Source organism: Dreissena polymorpha, chromosome 5 (assembly GCF_020536995.1).
Source record: "Dreissena polymorpha isolate Duluth1 chromosome 5, UMN_Dpol_1.0, whole genome shotgun sequence".
NCBI classification, from domain to species: Eukaryota; Metazoa; Mollusca; class Bivalvia; order Myida; family Dreissenidae; genus Dreissena; species Dreissena polymorpha.
In genome coordinates this window covers 116,234,136-116,247,531 of record NC_068359.1, presented here as the reverse complement: position 1 = coordinate 116,247,531, position 13,396 = coordinate 116,234,136, and the positions used below count along the sequence as shown (strand labels likewise).

Below are 13,396 nucleotides of genomic sequence, written 5' to 3'. Positions count from 1 at the left end.
ACAAACCTGGGAATAATTATGCTAAATTGCAGCTAAGAGTTATGGAACTTGGTCAGTGACCTTACAAAACCGAACGCATAAGTGAAGTTTCATTGAATACCTGAAGTCGAAACATTGAAATAGACATGATGTGATTTTACCTTAACCTGCACCTTACACTGCAGTGTTTTTTTTCACCATTTTGGGAATGGGGCCGGGTCCCTTTGGATTGGGAAAAATTCACGGTGTTTTGACTAAAATTGGGAAATTAGTGTTGTTGTTGTTTTGCCAACAAATGCTTAAAAACTGAGGATACAAGTGTGTCCAGTATTATATTTACTAAGGTTGATCTTATATGGATGGGAGATGAACAAAATATTGAGATATAAAAAAGATAAAAAAAAATTGTTGAAACCTTCCATTGGGAATTTTTAGCTCCCATTTGGGAAAAATATATACTTTTTTCCATTGGGAATGGGTCCGGTTACCGGACCCGATTTTGAATGAAACAAGAGGGCCATAATGGCCCTGTATCGCTCCACTGTTTTTTTTATGCAAAAAAAACGTGCAATGCGCATGGGTTGAAATGTACTCAAGCATGTGACTTTCTCTTTCTATCCCTCGTCCCACTGGGCGCTTAAAAGTTGGAAGGGTGAGCTTTTTTATATATGGCAAAAGTTACTACTGTGTTAACTAAACAGACTAAAAAGCCCGGGAATTGTTGCACAGGTCCTTTGCTTGTTCTTTCTATTTCACATATTTTTAGATGCTGAAGATCAAATCTACGCATTTGATTTGAAACAGATTGACAAGACCCATAGGAATCAAAATGCCTTAACCCTTTACCAAACGACACATTTTGGACTTTCCCAATTTGAAAGAGGTTGCAGACTACAATTAAATTGTAATTGAATATGAAGGAAATGATCAGGTAGGGTAGAAATAATTGTGATAAAAGGAGAAATTGCTCATCTTGAGCAATTTCTCCTTTTATCACAATTATTTCGAGAGTTGTCAGCTACAAACCCGTAAAATCCTGTTAGTGTTTGGTAAAGGGTTAATAATCTCTGGTTCCTTCTTAGAGCCTTTCACACATTTATAACAAATACAATTGTAGCATCTTTCTTTGTAAAGAATTATCTCAAAATATAATTAACAACCCACACATCCCTAAGACTAACAGGCCTGAGACTATTATGATCATCTAAAGATTATTTCTTTATATTTATAAATGTATATAATTAAGTAATACATTTGACTTCTAAGATCAATTCATAACTTATTTTAAGAAAATTATAAAATGGTCATAAATATATAGATCTATGGATCATTGAGCAAATGACAATCATATCCACAATTCATGAGTCACGATTCACAAATGAAACAATGAATCATTAGTTATTAAAAAGCAGCATATACGATAGTTAAGAACATTGCACTTCATTAATTCCAACACCTTCTCTTGGATACAAAGTTTGAGTTTACCATGCAGTATCATATATTGACTTTTCTTTAAATAATTATGTTCATGGAAGTTGTGTTTTAAAAATCAATAAGATAATATTAATCTGGTTCAAACACAACAAAAAAGACATGAAATTAAAATGTCATCCAAATTTTTATATGTTCACTTTCAACATATTTAAATAAAACCCAACTTTTTTCAGTTTATAAGAAAAACATTCATAACACTTTTTCTTACTTCAATTCCTTTGTAAGCAGTCACCATCTGATCTAAAATGGCACTAAATGACAGCGTTTTATCTCATGTTCACAAGATGCTGTTGTTGTTGTTGTTGTTGGTCACAGACACAGGCCGCAGTAATCTCCCCTGGTAAACGTCATATGTTCAGTTTTGTGACCCTCGGGGCAGGGTCAAATTTGAGCCCAGGGGAATAATTTGAACAAATCTGGTAGAGGACTATTAGATATCACTACACACCAAATTTAGTAGCCCTAGGCTCTATAATTATGAACAAGAAGATTTTAAAGTTTGCACAAAATAGGCCTTATTTAAGCATATGTTCATTTTTTGACCCCCAGGGCAGGGTCAAATTTGTCCCCAGGGGCATAATTTGAACAAACTATGTTGAAAACTATTAGATGTCACTAAATACCGAATTTGGTAGAAATAGGCCCAATGGTTATGGACAAATAGATTTTTAAAGTTTGCACAAAATGGGCCCAATATAAGCATATGTTCAATTTTGTGACCCCTGGGAAACGATCAAATTTGATTTAAGGGGCTTAATTTGAACAAACTTGGTAGAGGACTATTAGATGTCATTACATACCAAATTTGGAAGTCCTATGCCATACGGTTATGGACAAGAAGATTTTTAAAGTTTGCACAAAATAGGCCTTATGTAAGCAAATTTTCAATTGTTTGACCCCCTGGGGCAGGGTCAAATTAGAACCCAGGGGCACAATTTGAAGAAACTTGGTAGAGGACTATAAGATGTCACTACATACCACATTTGGTAGCCCTAGGCCCAATGGTTATGGATGAGAAGATTTTTAAAGTTTTCACAAAATAGGCCTTATATAAGCAAATTTTCAATTGTTTGACCCCCCGGGGCAGGGTCAAATTTGACCCCAGGGGCATAATTTGAAGAAACTTGGTAGAGGACTATAAGATGTCACTACATACCAAATTTTGTAGCCGGAGACCCAATGGTTATGGACGAGAAGATTTTTAAAGTTTTCACAAAATAGGCCTTATATAAGCAAATTTTCAAATTTCTGACCCCCCAGGGCAGGGTCAAATTTGACCCCAGGGGCATAATTTGAAGAAACTTGGTAGAGGACTATAAGATGTCACTTCCTACCAAATTTGGTAGCCCTAGGCCCAATGATTATGGACGAGAAGATTTTTTAAGTTTTCACAAAATAGGCCTTATATAAGCAAATTTTCCATTTTTTGACCCCCCGGGGCAGGGTCAAATTTGACCCCAGGGGCATAATTTGAACAAATTTGAAAGAGGTTCACCCCAGGAACATTCCTGAGAAATTTCATCAGAATTGGACCAGTAGTTTAGGAGATGTTTAAAGAAAAAGTTAACGCACGCACGGACGCACTCACACACACACGACGGACACAGGACCATGACATAAGCCCCGCTGGCCTCTGGCCAGTGGAGCTAAAAAAACACTGCACTGGGTAAGGTATATAGTGTATTATATGATTTTGACCCTGTAAGATATTAAATCATGCAAGGTTTCATGGTCTCATCAGTGGACAGGGTACACATTTGGGTGAGAAGTACCTTCAACTGTTCAGTGACTAAAAGAACAACAAATATATGCATACAATTCTGCACCATAATTAAAGGAAACCCGACAGTGATCGCTACTGCAGCAACCTTTCTCTCAAAGATACACATTAATTAAGTTCAATACATTACCCATATTAAGTGGACATCTATTCCATATGAATAGCATATACACAAACAACATCCAACCCATGCGAAAGACAAAAAATTCTAACTGTTAATGAGATCCAGATAGCTTTTAAAATTTACTGACCTTCACTAGACTTTACAGGACCTTGTTCTTCATTAACTGAACAATAGCAATCCCTTTTATAGAGTTTAATGTAATTAAATTATTATTATGACATTCACAATTCTAAATACAATAAAATACCAATTTAATAACAATGTAAACAAGAGATGTATTTGTCAGAAACACAATGCCCCCTAATGCGCCACTTTGAATTTTTTAATTATTTTTTGACCTTTGACCTTGAAGGGTGACCTTGACCTTTCACCACTCAAAATGTGCACCTCCATGAGATACACATGGATGCCAAATATCAAGTTGCTATCATCGATATTGCAAAAGTTATGACCAAGGTGTTAAAAGTTTTGTGACATATACAATGACAGACACATACAATGACAGACACATACAATGACAGACAGACAGGCAAAAAACAATATACCCCGGATCATTCGATCCAGGGGCATAAAAACTGTTAATTAAAAGTGCAGAAAGCTTTGTGTATTTTATACATTACAAGTAATTGTTAACAGCAATATAAAACACCAATACACTAAAAGGGGGTAATCATGTGACGATGAACAGGGCTCTTGCTCCGTTAAAATTTCCTCTCGCCAAACAAAAAAAAAAGTCATTTTGTAACCATTCTTAAATAGTCTTCAATGCATAACAATCCATGTATTCTTTGTTTTATTATTAAAACATGATACTACACTTGTCCTTAATTAAATATCTAGTTTTAATCTGTGGTCTGTCATGATACAATAAACTTACACTGTACTTCTTATATATCCTCCAATTACCTTGAGTCGAGCATGACCCAAAGTCGATCACTTTATTAACATTGAAAACGCGGCTCTCGTGATGACGTCACACGCATGCGCTCCGAGTATTTTGTTTTACTAACATAGCTACCCTTGAAAATAATTATAGACACGACTGAAATAAAGAAAAAAAAAGTTTAATTGCATTTATAAATCTTACTTCAACTGAAATAATCCAAATTTATGCCTATTGCGTGCATTTTTTTTCGGTACTCTTCATTAAACTTGCACATAAATTGCAGACCACTGCGCAAAATTCAACTCATAATTTCATGTATTTGATTTATTTTAAAGAAAATTCTTTTACTCTTTCACGATTCCCAGAAAATGTTGCATGGAACAATCTGTGCGGGCACATCGCGAAAATAGGTGACATGCCGATATTCACATGTTCAGTGGGTTTACCCTGTCCCGATTGGATGATAATTTTTATCAAATCTTTTAATAGTAACATACATGCCGAAATTTTATTTGAACAAATTGTGAACGTTGTTATTTTTTTCAATTCTTGAGCACTTTTTCATGTCAATGTTGCTCAAAAGAAGATCGACTGATAAAACGGAAACTTATTAAATGGTAAATAGAAGTTATAAAAAAAAGTTAAATTAATCTTTCAGTTACTCTAAATTTGTTCAGTGAATTGAATTTTTGAAGTTTTGTTGACTTCATGCCTATTGCAATCGAATACTCTCGCTTTTCGGATGTGACCTCTCAACTCAATGTAAACAACGCGCGTAGTGTATGTCATTGCGGGTGTGAATGGAACTATCGGCTTTGTGTGGTTGAACACGCTGTAAATAAACACTTTTAACATGGATTTTACGGGAATGAAATAAATCTTTTTAGGTACATCGTTTATTGCGGGATTGTTTGAATTAATTCAGAAATTATTTTAGTTGTTTCCTTAACCGCTCGACTCAAGGTAATTGGAGGATATGCCACAAACCTGCATTATTATAAAAGACCGCATTTTAAATATGTTAAATGCTCATATATTGCTGTGTTTTTAAAGCGTCATTCGCCAAACCTCATATTTACACATGGCCATCATCATTTATAAGAAACAACACACATTTGGAAGTTTAGGGAAAAAATAACCTTATATAAACACACACACATAAGTGTTGATGTGTTATTGATGTATATAATTGAGTTTAATAAATATATTTAACCCTTAACCTGCTATGTATGTAATTACTGATATGCTTCATTACTGCTGAATTTATTTCTATAATAGAGGCTGAAATGTATGGTCAATTTCAACAGGCTGCATTTCATTTTTTTTAAACATAAGAAAATTCCTACATTTTTTTTATTTCACATTGATTGTAGATTATGATGGTACTTCAAAAATCTTGACTTTGTTCAACTGTACGGTTTAATTAACTTATAGAAAGTATTATTAAACCAGTAATGTTCAATGTCTTTTTACTTCCTTGTAAATTTAAAGCAATATGACATTGCATCAACTATGTATATGATTCCAACTATATGTTTTTATCTAAAAAATTCATTTAAATCTCATTTAACAGCAGAGATTCCAAAGCTGACCTGCCCAATATGTATTACCAGTGCCAGGAAAACCTTAATTTCAGCAGGGATTATCTCTACCCATGTTCTGGTTATTGAGTGTTGTTTTAATGGGCCATTTAACTTTGAAGAAGCATAGTTAAATAGCACAAGGCAATTAACCAAGGCATCATCGATGAGCAATTTCAAGAGATTTAATGGCTCCTGACTGTCCATTTTAACATTCACTTTTGCATGACCTGTAAATGGGGCTCCTTATGACAAAGACTCCTATATTAACCAGCCTTTCTGCACATCTATTCGATTTTAATAGGCACTTGTTTTAGCAAATTGAAAGATTTTTTCGCCACTTATCACAATTTGGCGACAATTGCAAATGGCAGCGGGAGCCCTGATCAAGATGGCGACATCCATGCTGAAACAGGTATTTTTTTGCAGATTTATACCCTGTATGACTTTTGATAAATTTTAAAATGCCGCTCACTTTCCATCCATATCATTAAGAAAGAGATTAGCATTTATTTTGTATTAATATTTGCTTTATATCTTAAAATTACTTGCGACCAATTTTTTTAGTAGGAGCTGTTATTTTGTGATCCTGCTTATTAAAAAACAAGGTTCAATATTTGTTTGGGTTTAAGAATCGCGCTTGGAGATTTTTACGTGACAAGCAAAGAAAGCCAGTCAGACTGGTTGGTAAAATCTGTTTTATTTTAAATTAAGATAATCTTTGTAAAATAAACAAACTAGCCCGTATTTTTTTTACATATTTATAGTGTTCATTTTACTAAACTTAAACATATATTTTTGTGGGACACAAGGTACGACAATGCCGGAAATATTACCAGACCTCAGCAAATTTTATCGGATATGTCCAAGGACTGACGTCTTTTGAATGGGTTGAACATCTATGCAATTTTCTCATATTCTAATCATAGTCAGATGTTGATACCCACTTTCCCATATACATACATAGGCAAGGCCTTGATATATACTATGTACTTTCATTCCCATACCAAGTCTTGACACATTATCAGGTTTCTATATATAAGAGCTCTTTGTTTAACAGTAATTTAAATTTAATGAAACAATCTTAAAAATATCAAGATTGGTTTAAACAAAATTAAATTAAAAAGTGAAAATGGCTTAAAATAGTTAATTTAAGATGAATGAAGATCAAGATACTGCAGTTTCTGGTACAATGTAGGGACAGAGGAATTAATTAAATTTGTTTGATTTAAAAAGCAACTAGAGCTTTTTTACAGACGAGACGTATACCCCCACCTGCTGCATTGACACAGAATATTTTGCATGCTGTCTTCACAAAACAAGAGATTTAATGGTGATTTTTAAGAATTATTATGCCATTATCATTTATGGCCATTTTGACCTTTGAACTCTTGAATTCTGTTAACCAAATTAATGTACAGAGTCATTTTAAAATCTCACAATGAATGACATAGTTATGGCCCGGACAAGCTCATTTATGGCAATTTTGTACTTTTGAACTCCAAGTGTCACCTTGACGTTGGAGATATCGACGTATTTCTTTCGCATGACACACCATCCAATGATTGTAAACAGATGTACAGAGTAATTTTAAAATCTCACAATAAATGACATAGTTATGGCCCGGACAATATCATTTATGAACATTTTGGACATTTGAACTCAAAGTGTGGCCTTGACCTTGGAGATATCAACGTAATTCTTTTGCGTGACACACCGGCCAATGATTGTGAACAAATGTACGGAGTAATTTTAAAATCTCACAATGAATGACATAGTTATGGCCCGGACAAGATCATTTATGGCCATTTGTGACCTTTGAACTCAAAGTGTGACCTTGACATTGCAGATATCGATGTAATTCTTTCGCATGACACACTGTCTATGATGGTGAACAAATGTGCTAAATGATTTTAAATCTCACAATGAACGACATAGTTATGGCCCGGACAAGCTCATTTATGGCCATTTTAGACCTTTGAACTCAAAGCATGCCCTTGACCTTGGAGATATCGACATAATTCTTTCGCATGACACACCGTTCAATAATGGTGAACAAATGTGCCAGATGATTTAAAAATCTCACAATGAACAACATAGTTATGGCCTGGACAAGCTCATTTATGGCCATTTTTGACCTTTGAACTCAAAGTGTGACCTTCACCTTGAAGATATCGAAGTAATTCTTTCGCAGGACACACCGTCCAATGATGGTGAACAAATGTGCCAAATGATTTTAAAGTCTCACAATAAATGACAAACTTATAGCCCAGACAAGGTCATTTATGGGCAACTCCAAGTTTGACCTTCACCTTGGAGATATCGACATACTTCTCTCGCATGACACACCGTCCCATGATGGTGAACAAATGTACCAAGTCATTTTAAAATCTAACGATAAATGACATAGTTATGGTCCGGACAAACTTTCAGTTTAAAATGCACTAAGTGACCCCGTGACCTAGTTTTTGACCCAGCATAACCCAGATTCAAACTTGACCTAGACATCATCTAGGTACAACTTCTGACCAAGTTTGGTGAAGATCGGATGAAATTTTCGGGACAGACAGACCGACCAACAGACTGACCGACAAAGTGATTCCTATATAGCCCCCATTACCAATGGTATAATAACAGCTGATTTGGTATATTGTATTCCCATGTTCCTGCCTAATAAGGTAAATAAAGTTAAATAAAATCCTTGACATTCTGACCATTTTCATGTCTATTTCTCCGATCTCGAGCAGACAGCAGGCCCCGGCAGCAAGGGCCATGACCTGACTCTCCAGACAAAACCCACATACATCTCCAGCCACACGCATCAGCACACGCCTGTAACACAGATGCACACATACCTGTAACACACATAAATGTGCCTTTTAAATAGATACAACATCTGCATGTAACATAGATACAACACATGCCTGTAACACAGATACATGTGCCTGTTTATTAGTTACAACATCTGCATGTAACATAGATACAACACATGCCTGTAACACAGATATATACACACACCTGTAACACAAATACTGCCTGTTTAATAGTTACAACATCTGCATGTAGAATAGATACAACACACGCCTGTAACACAGATGCATGTGCCTGTTAAATAGTTACAACATCTGCATGTAAAATAGATACAACACATGCCTGTAACACAAAACATGTGCCTGTTTAATAGTTACAACATCTGCATGTAACATAGATACAACAGATGCCTGTAACACAGATACATGTGCCTGTTAAAAAGTTACAACATCTGCATGTAACATAGATACAACACATGCCTGTAACACAGATGCATGTGCCTGTTAAATAGTTACAACATCTGCATGTAACATAGATACAACACATGCCTGTAACACAGATACATGTGCCTGTTAAATAGTTACAACATCTGCATGTAACATAGATACAACACATGCCTGTAACACACATACATGTGCCTGTTTAATAGTTACCACATCTGCATGTAACATAGATACAACACATGCCTGTAACACAGATACATGTGCCTGTTTAATAGTTACAACATCTGCATGTAACCTAGATACAACACATGCCTGTAACACAGATACATGTGCCTGTTTGATAGTTACAACATCTACATATTACATAGATACAACACATGCCTGTAACACAGATATATACACACACCTGTAACACAGATATATACACACACCTGTAACATAGATACAATACATGCCTGTAACAAAGATACAACACATGCCTGTAACACAGATGCATGTGCCTGTTAAATAGTTACATCTACATATAACATAGATACAACACATGCCTGTAACACAGATGCATGTGCCTGTTAAATAGTTACAACATCTGCATGTAACATAGATACAACACATGCCTGTAACACATACAGTCCAACCCCTCTTAAGCAGCCAGTCAAGGGAAACAGCCAAATTGGCTGCTTAAGCGGGGTGGCCTCTTAAGAGGGGGTTGGGTCATAGGGAGTCTGGAGTTGATGAGTGCATGGCCAACTGTTCAATTTTTGTATAAACAAAATGGTAAATATGTGTACATGTACTAAACAATGTATAGACTTAAAATAATTTTATTTCTTTCTTTCTAAAATCAGCTATAAGACAACATTTTCATTCAAAAAAATATTCTATTCATCTTTTTAATCATCATCAATATCATCATCATCAGAATCAAGTCAATGAAAAAGAATCATTTTCATGATTCATTTTTTACACAATGCGCGTTGTATGGCCCCAATGCACTTAAGATGGGAACAGTTGTGAATCAGTTAGGCGTGAATAACTCCCGTGTCACTATAAATCGATAATTTAATCGGTTTATTGCAGTTTTATGGCTTTGAATACCTACCGCAGGAATTGGTCCCGACAGTGATCTCCTTCACGATAAAATCGTGGCCAGTTACTTAAGAGACTGATAAAAGCAACCGCGTGTAATCCTCCTGGTAATCGTGCTTTTCATGCATAATATTATTAAAAAAAAATTTCGCCGCGTAAAGGGTTTTATCAAAATTAATATTGAAATCATTGTAAATATAAAACAAATATAAATGTTTTGTTTTATTCCCAAATGAGAATAATAATTTGTAATCCGAAACACACTCCCGATTGTTTAATGTTAACGAGACGTTTACAAATTCTAGCATCGTGTATTTCCTTTGTCCCGACAAAAGTGCGCGAAAATTATGCACCAATGTGCAATGTCACGCCATACCCATGATTCGAAAGCATGCGTGTATTGATTTTTGGATAAAAAACTTTGTAGCACAGAGAACATGTAGATCAGTTTATTTCAGTTAAAAGTTTTGTTGTTCTTTTTAACTTTTAATTAGCCGATAATTGTCATAAATGTGTGCTTGAAATAGTATGAGCTACAAATAATAAATTATAAATTAAGAATCTCCTTTCCAGTAATAATAGGTGATATTCGCACGTGCGGAAACAAAAAGATCAAACGGTCGCATATTGTTTTTAACCCGATAACCCGATAATCCGCCGCTAATTAATTGCAATTTGCAAACTGGCTGTCAAAATGTTTATCACACGTCACGCTTCAGTACTACAGAGCCTAAACGCAGACTGGAAGTACGTATCGATTGTTTCGCCGTTGCGTCTGTGTAATTTTGCCAATGTACATGTCTGACTTACTTGCGCGTGACCACTCATATGGGGGGAATTTAACATTTGGGATGCAAAATTGCTGGCCGCTGGCCGGAGAAACGGGGTTACCGCTTAAGAGGGGTGCATTATATAGTGTTTATCGACGGTCGTGGCACAGACCGGCCGCCTACACGGGGCGACCGGCGATGAGGGGTGACCAGAAGTAGGGGTTGGACTGTATACATGTGCCTGTTAGTTACAAAATCTGCATGTAACATAGATACCTGTTTAATAGTTACAACATCTGCATGTAACATAGATACAACACATGCCTGTAAAACACATACATGTGCCTGTTTAATAGTTGCAACATCTGCATGTAACATAGATACAACACATGCATGTAACACAGATACATGTGCCTGTTAAATAGTTACAAAATCTGCATGTAACATAGATACAACACATGCCTGTAACACAAATACATTTGCCTGTTTAATAGTTACATCTGACTGTAACATAGATACAACGCACGCCTGTAACACAGATACATGTGCCTGTTAAATAGTTACAACATCTACATATTACATAGATACAACACATGCCTGTAACACAGATGCATGTGCCTGTTAAATAGTTACATCTGCATGTAACCTAGATACAACACACACCTGTAACACAGATACATGTGCCTGTTAAATAGCTACACCCTCTACATATAACATAGATACAACACATGCCTGTAACACAGATATATACACAAACCTGTAACACAGATATATACACACACCTGTAACACAGATACAAAACATGCCTGTAACAAAGATACAACACATGCCTGTAACACAGATGCATGTGCCTGTTAAATAGTTACAACATCTGCATGTAACATAGATACAACACATGCCTGTAACACAGATGCATGTGCCTGTTAAATAGTTACAAAATCTGCACTTAACATAGATACAAAACATGCCTGTAACACAGATACATGTGCCTGCTAAATAGTTAAACATCTGCATGTAACATAGATACAACACACGCCTGTAACACAGATACATGTGCCTGTTAAATAGTTACAACATGTACATTTTACATAGATACAACACATGCATGTAACACAGATATATACACACACCTGTAACACAGATATATACACACACCTGTAACACAGATAAATACACACACCTGTTGCACAGATATATGCACACACCTGTAACACAGATATATACACACACCTGTAACAGAGATATATACACACCTGTAACAAAGATACAACACATGCCTGTAACAAAGATACAACACATGCCTGTAACACAGATGCATGTGCCTGTTAAATAATACATCTACATATAACGTAGATACAACACATGCTTGTAACACACACAGATGCATGTGCCTGTTAAATAGTTACAACATCTGCATGTAACTTAGATACAACACATGCCTGTAACACAGATGCATGTGCCTGTTAAAAAGTTACAAAATCTGCATGTAACATAGATACAACACATGCCTGTAACACAGATACATGTGCCTGTTAAATAGTTACAACATCTGCATGTAACATAGATACAACACATGCCTGTAACACAGATACATGTGCCTGTTAAATAGTTACAGCATCTGCATATAACATAGATACAACACATGCCTGTAACACAGATACATGTGCCTGTCAAATATTTACAGCATCTGCATGTAACATAGATACAACACATGCCTGTAACACAGATGCATGTGCCTGTTAAATAGTTACAACATCTGCATGTCACATAGATACAACACACGCCTGAAACACATGAACATGTGCCTGTAGCATAGATACAACACATGCATGATATGTGTAATAATCATGTCACCAAAATAAGAACGTCATCAAACACGAACTGTGTTTGTGAAACACAAAACCCTGTTATGCATTTTGAAGACACACAGCAGCTATATCCCACTTGAAAAAATCACACAAGAGTTATAGTCCATTAATATTTGACAATGTTACGTGCCTTGGACAGTATCTAAAGGTGTTTTGGAAAAAAATCCATAAATTGTTATTTAAAAGAAAATTCCAAATCAAAGACACATCACTTTGTCAGTTTACCAGAAAGATACTTGAACTTGATCTGTAAGTAATGAAAATAAGATCAATATTTGCAAGCATTAAGGAAACTGCTACCCTGTGCGCTATTGTAAAGCCAAAACCTTGTGTGACACTAAAGCGGACAAAAAAGCATCTTGACTGCAAATTGGCATGCTGGTATGGAGCTCCACTGTTCTCATATGACATTAGACCCATTTTTGCATGGCATTGGTCAAATGTAATTTAAGTGTTATGAAATATATGAGTACTTCTTAAAAGTTTACGTCTATGGACACATCACATAGTGCATAAGATAGATTACTTAGGATAGTATTAATTTATGTTTGTTTTGGATTAAGTTCAATATTGTA

The 13,396-nt window shown here is 35.5% G+C and overlaps 1 protein-coding gene across 3 annotated transcripts in view; it reads right to left on the bottom strand.

Moving 5' to 3' along the window:
• The window catches only part of LOC127832548 (serine/threonine-protein kinase ATR-like), a 272,751-nt gene that overhangs the window by 225,457 nt on the left and 33,898 nt on the right, over positions 1–13,396 (bottom strand). For all 3 annotated transcript variants that reach the window (XM_052358060.1, XM_052358059.1, XM_052358062.1), the window contains exon 8: positions 8,558–8,675. In XM_052358060.1, coding sequence (XP_052214020.1) covers positions 8,558–8,675 — 118 coding nt within the window. The remainder of the gene's footprint in view (positions 1–8,557; positions 8,676–13,396) is intronic.